The sequence below is a fragment of the Astyanax mexicanus genome, chromosome 14 (genome assembly GCF_023375975.1).
Source record: "Astyanax mexicanus isolate ESR-SI-001 chromosome 14, AstMex3_surface, whole genome shotgun sequence".
Taxonomy (NCBI): domain Eukaryota; kingdom Metazoa; phylum Chordata; class Actinopteri; order Characiformes; family Acestrorhamphidae; genus Astyanax; species Astyanax mexicanus.
Genome location: NC_064421.1, coordinates 40,852,685 through 40,871,155, shown reverse-complemented (window position 1 = coordinate 40,871,155; position 18,471 = coordinate 40,852,685). Strand labels below are relative to the sequence as shown.

At 38.7% G+C, this 18,471-nt stretch overlaps 1 protein-coding gene across 3 annotated transcripts; it reads right to left on the bottom strand.

The window, feature by feature from the left end:
- Positions 1 to 2,687: 2,687 nt before the first annotated feature.
- mtfr1l (mitochondrial fission regulator 1-like) lies at positions 2,688 to 16,527 on the bottom strand. Of its 3 annotated transcripts, none has more exons than XM_015607949.3 (8): positions 16,426 to 16,527; positions 13,897 to 14,025; positions 13,692 to 13,799; positions 13,300 to 13,409; positions 12,240 to 12,451; positions 9,065 to 9,428; positions 8,468 to 8,619; positions 2,688 to 7,579 (listed from the first exon to the last, which is right to left on the bottom strand). In XM_015607949.3, exons 2-7 carry the CDS (start codon positions 13,909 to 13,911, stop codon positions 8,508 to 8,510), a joined length of 921 nt encoding a protein of 306 aa, XP_015463435.2. In that variant the 5' UTR covers positions 13,912 to 14,025; positions 16,426 to 16,527; the 3' UTR covers positions 2,688 to 7,579; positions 8,468 to 8,507. The 3 variants fall into 3 exon arrangements, with proteins under 3 accessions (XP_015463435.2, XP_007257620.2, XP_022522004.1); XM_007257558.4 differs by having other exon boundaries at positions 16,416 to 16,526; XM_022666283.2 differs by having other exon boundaries at positions 13,897 to 14,006; positions 16,416 to 16,509.
- Positions 16,528 to 18,471: the final 1,944 nt, after the last annotated feature.

Below are 18,471 nucleotides of genomic sequence, written 5' to 3'. Positions count from 1 at the left end.
GCATGTTCTCCTCCACCAGTCTTACACACTGCTTTTGGATAACTTTATGCCACTTCCTTGTGCAGAAATTCAAGCAGTTCAGTTTGGTTTGATGGCTTGTGATCATTCATCTTCCTCTTCATTATATTCCAGAGGTTTTCAATTTGCTAAAAAAAATTAAGTGGTCTCTTATTTTTTTTCCAAAGCTGTATATACAAGTAACCATATATTTTTCTTATTTTTAGTTTACTGCATAATTTGAACACACAAACTGTCCCATACACACTGTCAATTTATCAATTTCTTGAAAATGGACCAAATGTACCTGAAATAACCTCATTTTACATTGACTTTCATTGAAAGTTAAGATAGTTTCATCTCCCTCTTGTAAAGTTGCTGTTTTGGAGAAACTTGGAGATGTTTTTCACTGGACAGTGATGATATAGTATATACCTTACAGTATTACTGTCAGTATCCAGTTGGGATGTGGCCTGTGACACACTGTAAACTGAACTATTCACTAACAGCTCCATTATCATTTTATATTTAAATTGACCTTACAGCTTTTTGTTTTCTAGTAGTAATTGTCATATTTATAAAGTAACAGGTTCAGATGAGCATGAACACCAATTTATCTATTAATGCCCCCATGTGGTCACAATCCATCATTACACCACCTTCCAGAAACAGGGAGTAGGACTACACTACTATTAGTTTGGACGGTATACTGTTTTAAAAATTAATTGGGATAAACAATATTATTAATTATTATTAAGACCATTTTATGCTATGGATATAATATATAAAAAAATGAGCATAATAATGCAAGTAAACCCTTTTCAAAAATCAGTGACATGTTAATTATTGAAATATTTCTGACACTAAGTGCTATTTTTAATACTGGCTCATTCATGTTAAATAGTCATCCTGTTAAAAAAACTGAGCTGTAAATATTGAGTTCACCAAAAATAATTGAGCTCATGTACTAGTGAATCTCAAAAAATTAGAATATCATTGACAAGTTACTTTATTTTAGTAATTCAGCTCAAAATGTGGAACTCCTATATTATATATATATATATATATATATATATATATATATGTATTACACACAGAGTGATTTATTGAAAAGTGTTTATTTCTTTTATTATTGATGATTATGGCTTACAGCCAATGAAAACCCAAAACTCAGTGTTTTAGAAAATTTTAATATTATATAAGACCAATTGGTACTTTTGGCAGTGTGGGCAGTGAGCCTGCTGAAAAATGAAATCCGCATCTCCATAAAAGTTGTCAGCATTAAGCGCTGTAAGATTTTACGGGAAAACACTGCACTGACTTTAGACTTGATAATAAAACACAGTGGATAAACACCAGCAGATGACATGGATCATCAGTAAATTTTACATTTATATTTGGAAATCAAAGAGCCCAGAGTCTGGAAGAAGAGTGGAGAGACACACAGTCCAAGCTGCTTGAGGTCTAGTGTGAAGTTTCCACAATCAGTGATGGTTTGGAGAGACATGTCATCTGCTGGTGTTGATCCACTGTGTTTTATTATCAAGTCTAAAGTCAGTGCAGTTTTGTTTTTCCACAAAATCTTACAGAACTTCATGCTTCCCTCTGCTACTGACAACTTTTAATAAGATGTAGATTTTATTTTCCAGCAGGACTTAGCACACAGTGCCCACACTGACACAAGTACCTACTGGTCTTACACAGATTTCTGGGTTTTCATTGGCTCTAAGCCATAATCTAATAAAAAAAATAAATGCTTAAAATAGATCACTCTGTGTGTAATACATATATACAATATATGAGTTTCACATTTTGAACTGAACTACTGAAGTAAAGTAACTTTTCAATGATTTAAGAAGCACTAGTATATTGATTGTACTATAAGTAAGGATCATAATCATTGTGAAAGGAAAGTTATGAGCAGAGTTGTGGGCCTTAAGTACCAGGATTGAGAGACATTGGGGGCCTTATTTTAGCAATCTTTAGGCGAGCCATCAGTTGCACAATGTGCAGATTTAGTTTAGGGCATCATCATGTGCGTTTTCTTTCGTAGTGATAGGAAAAGTGTACTTTGCGCAGCTTGAAACATGCAAAAGGCACGTACTAATTCTTTTAATTAATCACTGGGCCTAACGTGAAATAAACCAATTAGCATGTCACTTGCCATTCCCTATAAGAGCCGGTTGCACTCTGACTTTGGCAAATTGCTATTTTAACAGCGCAGCTACCTGGATATGTCCAACGCTTCTCTGCAGAGGAAACTGATCTGCTCGTTCACACTTGTTCATTCTGTTGATATAAAAGTTTCATAGGAGCCAACAGGCATGCGCTATGGGTTTGTGCACTGCTGTGTGTTCATGTGTGCATAACAAGAGGATGTGTATGTGCTTTGGGGACACGCCTGTGTTGACAAATCACTGACAAGATAGCAAAGAACATCTGACTGTTGAAGTCTGTCTAGGTTGTATTCAGACAGCGGTGTACTCGGGTTTACAATAGCTAAGATAGCAATACGCCAGAAAATTCCTGAACACACCTCACTTCCAGATCATCACATCCATCGGCATAAATCTATTTACACGATGCAGACGAAAGTCCTGAAAATAGACTGTTGGCGACACATTTTGCGATGGGTCTAAGATAGGAACCATTGACCTAAAGAAGTTTAAAGACAGAAAATGAACCACAGGTACCTCAAACATCAGCCTTTTATTATTTTCCCTTCTAGGCTTAATATACAGGCAAATACAGCATTCTCCTACTAGGAAAAACACGCAAAACACACATTCCTCTGCATGAAAACGTTCAGTCTGCGTTCAATCTGTGAACAGTCATGAAGAAACAAAGGCAGGAGTCTCGTATATTCTTTACACTATACAGTTGGCTTGTTGCAGATGGCTTTAATTGTCCTGTAAATTCATTTATATTTGTTCTATTCCTTTTTTTTAATATTGTAAAGACAATGCAGACTCACACCAGAAGGACAGAATTATAAATCAGGAGTTCAGGTTATAAATATCAACCATATGAAAGGTCAAAACGCAACACCTGCTCTAGTGTCACTGGATTTAGTTCTGAATAGCTTCTACAGAGGAGCCTGGAAGGTCACCTGGTGCAATACACACCAAAGTAGTGTATGAATACACTGACTGTACCTACAGAATTAATAAACAGTACACTTGTTACAACCGAACATTTGCAGTTTCCATCATTAGGAGTCATTAAGAGTTGTGTACTATATTTATGTCTAGTGTATCAACTGGACCACAGTATTAGGAATGATGATCAGGATTTAACAGGGTAAGAAAGTTTTGATGGTGTGAAAGTACAGGTGTAAATCTTTCTTTTTAGCAACAACATAAAACAACATGGGGTTGTTAAATGCGGAAAACCTTCAAAAACCTGTTGTCAACACATTCTTTAATCAAAACACGCTGTACATCGCAATAATCAGTAAAAAGTTTCAAGGTGTACAAGAACAAAAGGCTTAGAAATAATATGTTAAAGGCTAACTCAGGCCAAAAAAGCTAACATTAAATGGCAATTCCAATGATATGTCTGTCACGAGTTTGACACAATTCATAATTTGCATTGTATTGTCGAGAATCAGTGCTCTTTTACTACAAGTCCCAGCATGCATTGCCCAAACAGGTCATCCAGCCACTACAAACTCCCTCCAATAGCCTTCTTGCTAGCATAGCCACTGATAGAGGCTTAGACATACAGTGCTAAATTCTCTAAAGGTTCAGATACAGAAGACATTAGGGAATGTCTGCTATTGAAATATGAAGCTTTTAACTGAGTCGGAGTACTGAATATAGGCTAGTGCTGACCTAAAGTGATATGTGATAGTGTCAGGCAGCTAGAGCGAGCTTGTTTGTCCAGAAGCTCCTCCCACCACCAACATGCTTCCTAAAAAGATGTTTTTAGTAGGTGCTCCCACCTTCAAGAAAGGTCTCGAAAAGATGGGTGTGTTCCAAATCCCTACTTCTTACAAATACTAAGTAGTTTCTAAGAGTATAGAGCACAGATTAAAATGTCAAAGTTTAGCATACTTAAATAATTATTATTATTTTTAATTATTATTATTGGACACCATTATTACATCATTACCACAATGCAATGCAAAATGGAATGGGACAGAATGAAACTATGGAACTATGTTTAGAAAAAACAAATGGTGAATACTAAACCTAAACATTTTGCTCTTAAGTCTACGGTTTATTTTGTTCTTTAAAAGGCAGCTAGGGGGAGCTACGAAAATCTTAAAAAGCTGCTCCCAAGATGAAGATACAACAGGAGAAGGTGATTTCCTAGGCTTTAAAGCAAACATATCTAACTTTTTTTTGTTGTTGTTCTGCAGGAGCCAGTTATAGTGCGCTTATTTCTTTCAAAATACATCATGAGGTGGTGATTTGTCTGGTTTTAAACTAGAAGATCTTGGTGTGGAGTATTTACTCTGCAGAAGCTAGGTTACCAAAGCTCCTAACACTTTTAATAGCAATCATTAGAAGATGATTTTAGTATTTAAGCCTTAAAACTGTTTACTTTGCAGGAGCTAGTTAGAGAGTGCATGAATTCTCTCCCTTTTTGGTATAGAGAGTTCACTGTGTTCAGCATGCTAGCGGCTTTTATCTGGCTAGCACTGGTCACGTTTTCCTTTTAGTAGTACGGTCCCTTTAAGAATGAACAAAATCCAAAGGGAGCCAGTTAGCAGTAGCCAAATGAGACCAAGCTAGCTGATTCCTATTATTAATATGCATCTCCACCAGCAACTTCATTAAAACCACCTCCTTTTGTTCTATACAAATTAGCCATTAGATCAGCTCTGCTCACCATATAAGCGCACTTTATTGTAGGGATGCACCAAAACAGATTAAAAAAAAATAAATAAAAAAAAAAAAGGGCAGAAACTGAACAAGATAAAACCTTTTGCTGAAGACAAAAACCCATTTTTTTTACAAATGCGTAAAAGAATCAAATTTAACGCTTATTCTAATCATGATTTTTTTAAGCAGTGCTTATCTAACAATAAAGTTACCTCAGCAGTGCTTATCTAATCATGAATTTATAGAGCTGTGGTATTCAAATCAGAAATGTACTTAAGCAAAACTGTTCCAATTCACGACTGGAATGTATGCAGAGAAAAGCAGGCAGCCTTTTGGTAAACAAACAAATGCTAAGGATATGTTAACTAGCTAGCTTGCTGCCTCAGCTAATGTTACTCTCCTAGCACTTTACAGCTTGTATTCTTCAGCTTGAAAACAGCCAGTAAGTAAATATACTGTATTTTTCGCACTAAAAATCCTTTAATTTTCCAAAAAAATAATCAGTGCGCCTTATAAATCGGTGTGCCTTATGTATTAACTTTACCAGTCAGGTTGTAAGGAGCAGTAAAGCCACTCTGCTCTAGAATGTAGCAGTATTAGCATTAGCTGTTAACAGCACTTAGTGCTAGCTCTTTTGCCGTTCAGACGTGAGTGTACTGTTGTTAGTCTGTAGCCTGCTCCTTACATCAGCTAGCCTTGCTGGAACAGCATTAGCATTACCCGCTAACCCCGCTGAGCGCTAGTTAGCTATTTTGCCGCCAAGAGGTGAGTATATCGGACTGTAGCCTTCCCATTTATCGTATTAAAAACAAACTATGTGATGATATATGAATAAACATGCTAAGTAATACTGAATCTTTCATTTTATTAACTATATTAGTAGAAAGTTCAAATAAAAATGAACTTAAACCTGTTGTTTGCTTGCTCTCTTCCACATTGTTTACAGCAGCTCTTATTTTATTTTTTTTAGGTGAATCATTTCAGTTGCCAAATATTTTATGCATTCCTAACTCTCGTAGTTTTATTATTGCAGACTGCAGTCCTGTATCTGTTTTTCTGTATAAATAACTCTCATCCTTTCACCATGTTCTTTAACCGTCAGGACCACCACAGAGCAGCTATTATTTGGTGGGGTTGGTTATTCTCAGCACTGCAAAGCTGATAAAATGTCAAATGAAAGTTGAAACAAGAATGTGGTTTTAATAAAGTGGCTGGTTGGTGTAAATTTCTGTAATGTTTCTTCATATGAAATGGGTCCTTTTTTCAGTAAAAAAAAAACAAACAAACACACAAACTTAAACATTATGTACACATCCCATGCATGCTCACTTGTTTGCTTGCCCTCTCTCTCTCTTTTATTAACCCCTGAAGTGATTTTTCGGGCAGCTGTGGCACTGATATAGTAGTGGCTATTAAAACAAACTCACTCAGCGATGACAGGCACACTTCAAACCAATAAATAAAACCCACAGCAGGGTCAGCGGTAGAGGCAAGAGGCTGGGTAAGGCGCCAGGAGAGAAACAAACACACGCGATTAGCATTCAACACTTCAAACTTTAGTTCAATCCTCAAGACACACATGCAGACTATCACAAAATATGTTCTTTAGACTGTGGGGAAGGAACATCATTGTTCTCATAATAATCATCATCATCATCCTCAATATAAAAACACATACAGAAGCTTCCTCACAGTTCGCTAGAGAGGCAGCAACAGCAGCTATAAAACACACTGCAAACAAACTTTACAACACTTACACAGTCCGGGTTACACACTCTCCTCTCACACTTATGTATAGACATAAATCCCACAGCAAATAATAATAAGAAACCTAGCAGCTAGTTTATATGGTGTGTTTTGTGTTGTATAAACATAAGGTTATCCTGTGGCTCAGATGAATTTCTTCAAATTAGTTTGAGCTGCACAAGCAAAAAACACTTGAGCTACTCAAGAAAATTAATAATAATAATTATAAAAAGAGAGAAAAAAGGTTCGACACACCTAGCAGAACCTGTAAACCCTCACAAGACCCTTAATATTCTGCTTTTTTGGTTTTAAGTGAAAGAAAAATATGAAAAAACACAAATATTGCAAACTAGTGACTCAAATGAATCAAAAATGGTTCAAGTATGTGTAACAGGGTTTGTGAGGCAACAGAGGCTAAAAGCTATATATATATATATAAAAAAAAAGGTTTGTATGTGTGTATATAGTTTCAAGACATCTACAGAATTAGGTTTGTTCGCCCATGCATTCAGCATGGTTTGATGTTTGTTGAGAACATTGGTTGTGGGGGATATTTTTTGTATGTTAGATAATGCAGTGACCACCTTTTCTACAAGACCATGCTGATCCACGCCACATCCACACTGTTAGGAGTTGTGTTGAGAATTTTAACTGAGTGAGATTGTGAAGGGAGCGCTAAAAGAATGCTAGATGCTTTAAAAATAGATGTTACAAGAAGAAGAAAAGGATCAAGAAGAAAATTTCAACATGAAAATGTGCGCTTTCACTCACACAGATAAATCTTCAGATTTAATAGTGTGTGTGTGTGTGTGTGTGTGTAATCTGAACAGAAGTGTTATGGTGGCTAGAAGAACAAGAGCACGTCAGTCTCCTTCAGGTGTAGTCACTGCAGCACTGGATCATTACGGGGTGGTGGGGTTGTTTAGGGCAGGTCACCATGGAGAACTCTGCATCACTGCTGACGGGGCGTTTAGGGCTCATCGTGGCAACAATCCACAGGCACAGGCCTGGCAACAGAAGCAGAACAACAAGACCATCAGTCTGAGCTCTCTGAACAGCAGGTATAGCAATGGTAAGCAGTAGGGAGTATCTGTTAGTTCCAAAAGTCTATATATAAATACCAGGTAGGCATGGGTAGAAGATACTCCAGGAATTACAGATTTCTAATAATATGGAGGAGCAAAAAGTAAAACATTTCAAATGAAATGTCGTCGAATTAAAGTAAAAATTACCCAAAAATATAACAGGATGTAGGCAAAAACAGCAGTACTTGCCCCTTCACTTACAGATAACGTAGTCCAAAAGAAGAGAACAGCGTTGAACTTTGAACTTGATGTGTGAGTAGTAGTAAGTGAGACAAATTGTTCCCCTTGTGGGAAATATCCCACAACCTTTAGCTTGTTTGACTTTTATAATTCGGTAATTTCTAAAATAAGTGAATAATAATAATTTTAACCTTTTAACTTTAACCTACGAGTCTATGGGCAATAGAATTAAAATGCTAAAGCCCTGTAAACATGCATTGTTGCCCGATTTTGGAGTGTATCTTGTTCATTTCAGGTTTTAAAATACTTTCATAGCAAAAATTGATATATGCACTTCATTTATTACAGGGTTATAAATAATTTGATTATTTTAAAAATGCTTGACAGCACTGGTAATTTTTTCTTTTAATTCTAAGTCATTTTAGAGCATTTCTATTGGTCCATTTTGAAAGATTACGTTGTAAAAAAAAAAAAAAAAAAAGTGTAGAACAGCAAAAATAGAGGTTTTTCGTGTGACAGCAATGATGCTGGAGCCAGTTTAAATTTGGTCATTTTTAATTTATTTTGTTATCTTGATTCAAATGTAGTCAACACCTAGAGGTCAACAAAACACCTGGCTGAATTTCTTACATGGAGTGCTGGACGAGCAGGTGGAGAGAGAGGAGACACGTTACTTCTTCATACTGACGTCTTCGTCCCTCAGCGTGAATTTCTTCCTCAGAGCTTCAGATATCAATGAAGCAGAGTCTTCTTCTCTCAGTGACGTACAGCCACGGTTATACCTGCGCACAGACACACACACACACACACACACTGATTTTCTGTATTTTCTGATTCTTTCTGTTAGTCCAACAGACTAAGGCGCAGTCACCATCATCAGAGTATCACCAGATCATTCTGCTGGCCATCAGCAGCCGGAGCCAGAGCAAGCACAAATTGGTCATGTTCTCTCTGGGTGTGTAGGTGGTGCTCTCTCTCCCCTCGTATTACTTCTCTGATGTATCAGATTTGAGTTTCTGCCCTTACAGTGATGCTACAAAGAGGCAGAGTCTAACCTCATATGTGTTGGAGGATGCATGTGCTAACCTTTACCCTACTAGTGTAATGGTCATTGTACTAGTAATGGGGGGAGTCCTAATGGGTTAGTGGGGAACTAGCCCTTCAAATTGTTGAGAAATTTGAAAAAAAAAAATCAAAGAAATTATTAAAAATTATTCATGCACTTACCTGTCCTTGCACATCTTCATGCGGTTCATGTCCTTCAGAATGTCCTTCACATCAGCGAAGCTCGTAGACTTTGAAAGAGACACTGTGTCTTCCTCTGGCTCTCGGAAGTCCATAGTCGGGTGGTCAAGGTCAAAGGTAGCAGATGCCGTCATGGAGACTGGCGGCATGGGGTCTGGAGCCAGCTCGGATACCTCAGCATCATCATCATCCTCATCTTCTTCAACCTCGTCTTCCTCAGTAACGTCACTGATGACAAAGGAGGCGGAGGCAGCTGGCTGGTACACGGCTGTCTCGAATGGAGCCAAGGAGAAACCCATGGTGGTGTCATCAGGAGACAGCAGGTCAGGGGTGATGGGGTTGGAGTCTGGGGGGAATCAAGTTGTTTTCAGCAGACCCATTGTTTAGAATCATTTACCTAATTTAAATGCAGCATTAGGTGAGAACTGGAATTTTTGGTCCTGGGCTCATTCCTCACACTATATTGCAAAAGTATTCGTTCATGCAATCAATTCTACGGCCACAGGTAGGACAGTCACAATAATTTTTGTGGACGATTTATCATTACAGAAATTCTTTCAATAAATAATATTAGTCATTTTAAGACCATTTAAGTGCCACTGATATATTGGTAACATAACTGCATAACAATGCATTCATACTCTTTTAAAGACAACTAATTTGTAATAAATCATAGTTTGGAGAATGTATACGTTTGTATACTGCAGTGAATACTGTGTGTATGTTATTTAATCATTGGTTATTGCATGACTGGTTAAAATATGGGCCATTCCACTGAATGGGTGCCATTTGCCTGTTGTAACTCCTCTAACTTATACTTTTTTTTTTAACTCTGAATCTAAAAACATATGTATTTAACTATTCAAAACATGTACTGGCCACACTCCTGTTAATGGCACTCATTTCTGTAACTGAAACCCACTCCTGTTACTGGCACTCAACAAAAATGAAAGTAACAAAAATTAGTTTTTAGCATAGAATTAGCAAAAACATGATAGGTAACAGGACAGAGTGTTAGATTGACCTCCTCAGTAATAGTCAAAGCATGGACAGGTAACAAATGCTATTGTTTCAGTAGTTTTTGTCAGTGGTATAACAAAGTGTAAGCATCTGAAAAGGATAGTAGGCAGAGGTCACCATCTTTCTGCAGTCAATCACTACAGAACTCCAAAATTCATGTAGCTTTCAGATTAGCTCAACATTCCCATCACTAAACACAATGCACCACTACAGTAAACACAAATCACGCTTTGAGTGCCCCCCTCATTAACAGCTGTTATACATTTGTCGACAAGCTGAGCGATAGATACAGAGGGGGTATCTGAAGTGATTTCACGCTAAAGTTCCATAGTGCAGTAGCAGTGTCTCACCCCAAAGTGGGAATGACAGACACTATTCTACCCTTTATAAAACACATGATTCTGGAAAAATTGCTACATGAAGCTGCTCCAAGTAGCCATGCAGGCACTGCACCATACAGCAGAAATCACAACAAAGCATAACTAAAAAGCAGAGCGGAGCAAACATATTTTTTTTTCCCCAAAGGACTTGTTGCCTTGCTAAGTATCCTGCTGTGCAATGTCCCTTAAACACCGGTGTTGCATAATGCATGTATACACCTTCCATTTATAAAGTGGTGGAAGGGGAGCTGCTGTTAACAGCAGTCATTCTGTTTTGGGCTTGAGCATTTCTCATGTCTGTTAGAGCTGTTAAAGCTTAGTCACTTTGGCTGAAAAGTGCAAAGTGTTTGCTTTTCTGACAATCAGGAGATTGTCTATTAGCCTATACTATCATGTAAACAATTTAATCTAGAATTCAAGCCTACATGTTTAAGGGGTTTTTCACACCTGTAGTTGGTTTCTCTGGTCCGAATCAGTTAATGAGTTCGTTTACATGGAGCGTTTTCTCGCTCTGTTCGGTCTGGTTTCACATAGGCGTAAATGTAAACGCACCAAAATGCGCATCAATAAACCATGCAAGCAGCCTGTGTCCTCTGATTGGTCAGAGCTGTCTGACACGGGAGTACGTTAAATAAAAATATACGAAAATGTAAATACAGCGAGAAGATTTTGTGTTCCAGCACAAATATCTGTGCTTTAACACTGAACGCTGAAACGCTGCGCTTTCAAACACCGTGTTTCTACGTGCAGCGCAGATTTATACATAATAAACAGTCACGCGGCTGTGAGCAGTGAACGCAGCGCAGACGGCGTGTGCATGTACACAGTGTTTGTTCACAGCTGTGGTAATTAGCGTTATCTGGCTAATATATCAGTTTAAACTGTGCTTGCTTTATCAGCAGTTTAGCTCAAATAAATGGCTTATATTTAATAGCTGGATCCGATCGAGACCGGATCACGTTCTCACCACAAGAGAACCGCTCCAGAGTTCGTTTGGTACCGGACCGAGAGCACCTCCTCTAGCTGGTCTCGGTCCGGTTCTTTTGATCCGCACCCGAGTGCGATTACTGTTTTCACACCTGCTCAATCGAACCACACTGAAGTTACAAACGGACCAGAGTTCATTTTAACCGGACCAAATAGTGCTGGTGTGAAAACGCCAACCGTCTACATGCCAGTGTTCTAGGCTTAATAAGGACGTAGAGTGCATTATATAGTTTGAAGATGATGTGATGGTCATGTTAAGCAAAGTGCATTTCATCCTAATACATTATTAACAGCTTTGTTAAACTGAAAGTAAAATATCTTATCAGCAAATACTCAAGGTTGCAGGATCAATAATGAACACAATGTGGTATCCTGCACCTGTCAGTATAGAAAAGCACTGTAATTCCTGAAAATATAACAGTCTTGAGGCCTCTTTACAGCCCTACAAAAACAAAAAATCAGGTGCTGCGTTAACTTTCTATACGGTTTTGAAACACTCAAATCTAGTACCAGATGATTAAGGTACAAATTATTAAGTATCCATGTTCTATTTTTACAGTGTGAATCTGGCAGTGGCTTTTTACAATCTATCAAAACTGCATGATGAATGGATCAATAGAAATGTAAGTAAAACGTTTATTTCTTTCTCCCATACAGTTTCCATTTTGGAGATACAATAAGAACAATCCACTTGTGACTCAAACTGATGTCAAAGTTTAGTTAATAAATGAAACCTCGGTTGTAATTTAGAGTACAGTCAGACTCCTTACCTGACTCGCCGGCAACGATTTTGGCGATCTGTGCCCGCAGTCGACTGAGCTCATCCTGCAGGGCCGTGGTGCGGTTCAGTGCAGTCATACCCGGCTTCCTCAGACCCTCCATCCGTTTGCCCTCACGCCTGAAGTTGGGTACCGAGGAGTTCCTGTGGAGCACCAGCAGGGGCGTCGGCCTCCACTCCTGCCTGAAGGGGCGCGTGTCACTCCTGACCGGTAAACAATCAAGCATAAAATGATCAAGACTTCCATGTTTATTCTCCCATTATCCTTTTTTTCAGTTCCGCTGATCATACAGGATTGTTCTATAATTACAGACTGTGGTCCTGTATTGGTTTCTTTGCATATGCAAATGAATTATAATTTTACCATATAATATTATTTCCTTCATTATTAAGAGGGAACAATAATAACAGTGTAGTGTAATATACATTAGGGTGTGGCATACATTTTTTACTGTATCATAATATCTCATGAAAGAGAGAGAGAGAAAGTGAGAGAGGTGGGAGAGACAGAGCAGGTGAGAGATAGACAGAGAAGAAGGGGGGAGAGAGCAAGAGTGAGAGAGAGAGAGAGAGAGAGAGAGAGAGAGAGAGAGAAAGACAAAGGGGAAAGCACATTGCATCAACTCAGCATACAGTGCAGTACACAGCAGCTCCCTTCTTTGAAATTAACAGGGTGGATTGATGCAAAATGGCAAGTGGACATGTTCTAAGGCTGGGCGATATGGATCAAAAACTATAACTCAATATTTTTTTTTTCTGACTGGCTGCTGACTGCACTGGGGGAGGGGTAATGTGTTTAGTGAGTGAGGGAGGCGGGGCTAGGTGAAGCTGTACAGAGAGACAGCGGGAGAACTGACAGGGCTCACTGTAACGCGGCGAAGTCTATATCGATTATAAACAATATTGTCTCGTCTTATATCGCATATGAAAATATATCGATATTTTTTTAAAATATCGATTTATTGCCCAGGCCTAACATGTGCCATCAATTAACTCCATTGTTAATGCAGTGAGACTGTATTGGTGCAGCTTTAAGGAGCCTGTAGACAAACCTCACTCTGGCGTAGGTCTCCTCCTCATCAGCTGCAATCCATGCGATGTCAGCCAGCGTTGGTACCATTGGGCCATCTGTGGGTCGCAGTGGAGGAAGACCTGGCAGCTCCTGGCAAATGCAGGGAGAGCAGTACAGGTTTCCATTCAGTAAAACCCAACTCCTGACCACATAAGCCAGGCATAGACTTAACGGTTTCTTAACAGTCCATTTCTGCAGGAAACCATAATAGACTTCGATCCATCCAAGCATTTTATTGTGCACTCAAGCAGCTTGTAAAAGCAACTGCATTTACAGCAGGTGGTTAAGGATAACTGAATAAAGCTTTCTATACACACCTACAGACATACAAATAGTGTACATATAGCTACTGACAGTTCTTTGCACATTTACCTGGAAGCATGCTCTAGGACAAGGTTTCAATGGCAGTGTGGAGCCAATTCGCCTCACCACACTTCGAGTTGCCCCGTGAGGTTTGTTTTGCCAGATGGGTATCACAGCCTGGAAAACACACATGGAAATAAGAACAACGTACCTAGTTACCTCAAAAGGTATTTGATAAAGTAGTTAATATACAGTGAATATTGGGAACGCTTACCTCTTCAGTTTCCATCTTGTTGGAAGCAGTTATGATCTTGCACACTCTATTGCTGAAGGTTTATTATTGCATGACACAGGACATGATGCTGGGGATACTTCAGTCTACAGCTGTAAGACCACCAAACATCTGGAGAAAGGAGAAAGGAAGTCAGGGAGTTGCTATAAAAGACTATGGTCATTAAAAGCCATCACCATTGTGATCCTTAGCCATTTCTCAGTCCACGTTACTGTCTGTGTTTGTGTGCCGGTGGACTACGGAAACACCATCAGTTGCATAAGTACTGTTCCATTTAAATGTTGCAAACTTAGCCAAGTACAGTGCAAATACCCGGTTGTGTTCTTCCTCCACCCCGTAATCGGGGATGAATTAAGGTTAAGTTGTGTGAACTTAGGCTCCTATAAACATTCTAAGCAACAACAACAAAAAAAAAATAATCACCCATTTTGTTTTCTGTAAATCAGCTTAAAGAGTTTGGTGTCAGGGATCGTATGCTTCTATGAGCCCCAGCAACATTAGCCAGCAGATTTTGTCTGAAGGAGGGATCTGTACCTAGTGTCTGTTGCAAGTCAGAAGATGAGGAAAATGCGAATACTTTTAAATAATGAGTTTTATGTTTCTATCACAGTTAAGTATGAGCTAGCTTGTTTATGTTTTGCCATTTAGCACAAGCTAAAGACCCAGGAACTGCTGAAAGGATTACTGCCCCTGGCTGGCCTGGGAGTGCCTAAAGATCCTTACTGGATGCCAAACCACCTCAGCTGGCTTCTCTCAACATAAAGCGGCTGCTCCAGAAACATCTTGAAAAAACAAAGAACACAATCGAGTTACTCTGCCAGGGTTTGGTCAATAGGAAGCCCAAATATTCCGATTTCGCTATCTATGTGGAAAAAGAACTGGCATGGTCCAAATCAGGGGGTGCGGTGCAATGCCCAGGTCCATGTACCGGTAACAAGGGCAGAAGGTCCCTTGACGTCACTGGACCTTGGAAACAGAAACTGGCTCTTGGTTTGTCCTCATTTCTGTGAGTCTGCCAAATACTTAAGCAGACAGACAGATGGCAAGACAGACTTGGACCTGCTTTGTTTAATCCTGGTTCTATATTCCCACTGACCTGATTCATTCTGTACCAAACCATTCAAGAAATTCAGAATTGGGTGGCTTGATTTTGTACAAAACTGAGAAACAATAAAATCTGTCTCACCAATTCTGTTAAATAGAGCAGACATAATTAGCATTAGATTTAATGTCAGTGGTTGGAGCGGTCAGCCGGGTCAGTAGTCGGACTGGAGCTGGACTCTCTGGTTAAAGTAGCAGAGAAGAGGATCTGACAAACTGCTTTTTATCATGAACAATGATAGGTCACCCACTGAATACAGTCATCAAAAAGCAAAGAAGTGTGTTTAACAGGACTACACAATTTATGATTTTAGCATTGATATTGCAGAGTATCATCACATACATCATATCACAATGTATGTTTTCCACAATATCGAGCAGCCCCAGTGTTTAATGGCAGACTGCTGTCACAGAGTTGTTTATCCCACAGTTGGTTTACCCACTATAGCCCTATCTAGACAGGATTAGTTATCAGGTCCTCTGTGAGTTTATTCCCATCCGGAACCATGTATGTGTTTGTCTCAGACATCCTCTGAGAAAATTACAGGTGTAATTACCTACTGATTTTCAGTCCGTGGGCCTATGGTATTTTTTTTTCAACCGTGTTTAATAAAATAGCTATTTGTCCACGTTTCCAGAGAGATCTATGTAAACACAACAGCAAGTGGAAATGGAGGAGCTACTGAACGCTGGATGTACATATGCGTTGTAAGTAAGTAAATACGTGAAGAAAACATAATGCCCTAGAGGATTACATCAACACCATTAATACTTTAACGTTGATCTTATTTGGAGTAACATGATATAAACTGCGTGTATTACTTAACTAGGAATTTTAAAAACCCACAAAACAAATCAGTTAACAGTAAAAAAAAATGCCTTAGAACACAGTGTGCTGCTGAATGCAGTCCTATATCTAAGCGATAGCTGGCTAAATTAACTATCCCAGCCTCTCTCAGTTCAGCGGTTTGTTGAATATTTTAACAGTTTTAAAGTCTTCTCTACTTAAAGACTTAGTTCTGTACTTAAATAGACGCCATTTAAATAAACTATCACACATTACCAGACTAATAACCTTGCGTTTTGTGCAGTAGGGGTAAATCCCGGTCCAGAAACTTGAACTCCACTCCGATTATTAGCTCCAGCTGTATCAGCAGCTCAACGGCAGGAGCCCGTGCTCTAATAAAGCTATACCGAAACCCCGGACCGGATTCACAGTTTCTGGAGCCGGATCTAAACTGACCCCCGTTTGTTAGCTAATTAGCTTAGCCTCATTCGCTGCAGCTAACGGACAGAACACTTACCAGACGCGCCCTTTAACTAACACCACGTCACATTAATCATATAACAGGAGTCCGGCGATACACAAGTGGCTAAAATAAGCAGATTTAAACTCTAACCTGCACAAACCTCGCGCTGTTTTCTTCGTTGAGGTGCAGAGGAGCGACACCGAGTACTACAGCTACAGTACAGCGGCAGCTAGTCAGCCAGAGATGCAGCGCTGTGATTGGTGAGTGATTGTTGACGCAATCTAAGCAACCAATCAAAACGCCTGACAAAGTAAAGGTTTTGAATTACAAAATAAAAGTTAAAAAAGAAATAAATTTGTTGGCGCTGTTTTTGTAGCTAGCTTTTGCATATTTTGCAAATATAAATAATAATGACATGTTTAACAGCTAAAAAGAATCTTCTTCTGTTAAAGGAATTAATTAAAGAACTGTATTAAATGATAGTGACCACATTAAATGATTAAATGATATGTGACTGACTAATATACCAGTTTCATATACCAAGTTTGGACATACCTTAAAATCATTGTTTTTTGTATTATTTATAAAGTATATATTGAATGTTTTGTGTGTGTGTGTGTGCATGTGTGTGTTTGTGTGAGTTTGTGTTTGTTTTTTTATTTATTTGTAATGTTTTCAGTTATTAATTTATTTACTTTTTACTATTTATCCTCCTTTTCACCATGCGGTGGGGCTAATATTTGTAATGTATGCATAGATGCAGTATTTTAGCACATAAGTACAGTAGTGAAATGAAAATAATACTCAAATAGATACAGATACAGCATTTTAGTAAATAAGTACAGTAGTGAAGTAAAAATAATACTCCAGTAGATACAGATACAGCATTTTAGCATTTCTTTTAGAAAAAACGACATAGAATGTTTTTGTATGGTATTTCAAATTTGTGCTCAATGTGCTCCCTTTTGACTCACCTGCCCCTCCAAAGGTATCTGCACAGCCCTGGAGAATGTTCCGTCACAAAGTGATATAGTCCAGGCCAGGATAGGCTAAATCCCTAGGAAACCAACTTATTTCCATTTATTATAATCAGATTCAATTCTTGGGGAAATAGCTTCATCGTCTGGTCATCTAATGTAAAGACTGACTTTTTCTGACACATTACCAGTGCTGATTGTTGCTGGGGCAGTATGTATTACAGGTGTTAATTTACACACTACAGCACCAAGAGAAAAAAGACTATTTATCACTGACCTATGTAAAAGTGCATTCCCTGTGTAAAAGCGTGGACCGTGCGTAAAAGTGCTCGCTGTCCGTAAAAGTGCATTCCGTGCGTAAAAGTGCATTGTTGTTTAAATTTACATCCACTTAATCACATTCCCTGCTGCTTAAACCTTATTTGATTCGTTTTCTGGACAGTTTAGGCCTTGTCTCCCTCAATGGAGAATCTCTACTACAGTGAGTGCAGTACAGTCCAGGCGAAATCCCTGTCTGACAAATCTACTTATTTTTACATAGATCAAAGATTGGCAGACTTGAATCTGATATGATTTAGAAATATTCTTTATTTACAGTGATCATAAGTGTCCTTTTGGACATCTCTCCAAGTATCTTTTTGGGCATCTCCAAGTGTCCTTTTGGACATCTCTCCAAGTATCTCCGAGTGTCACTCTGGGCATCTCCAAGTGTCCATTTGGACATCTCCAAGTTCCCTTTTGGACATCTCCAAGTTCCCTTTTGGACATCTCCAAGTGTCCTTTTGGACATCTCTCCAAATATCTTTTTGGGCATCTCCAAGTTCCCATTTGAGTATCTCCAAATGTCACTCTGGGCATCTCTCCAAGTGTCAATTTGGACATCTCCAAGTTCTCCTTTGGACATCACCAAGTGTCCATTTGGGCATCTCCACGTTTCCCTTTGGATATCTCCAAGTGTCACTCTGGGAATCTCCAAATGTCCATTTGGGCATCTCCAAGTTCCCTTTTGGGCGTCTGCAAGTTCCCCTTTGGACATCTCCAAGTGTCACTCTGGGCATCTCCAAGTGTCCATTTGGACATCTCCAAGACATCTCTCCAAGTGTCCTTTTGGGAATCTTTAAATTTCCATTTATTTATTTAATGTTCTGTTTTATTTTTTAGTCTTTTTATTTATTTTATTCTTGGTCTTAATTTTTGCTTTTTACTCTTTATTTCATTTATTTTGTCCT

Excerpts from the sequence above, each read along its gene's own strand:
- mtfr1l (XM_015607949.3), bottom strand. Across the intron at positions 9,429-12,239 it reads AATCGTTGCCGGCGAGTCAG|ACTCCAACCCCATCACCCCT; the intron begins GTAAGGAGTCTG and ends GATTCCCCCCAG. Across the intron at positions 8,620-9,064 it reads ATGAAGATGTGCAAGGACAG|GTATAACCGTGGCTGTACGT; the intron begins GTAAGTGCATGA and ends GTCTGTGCGCAG.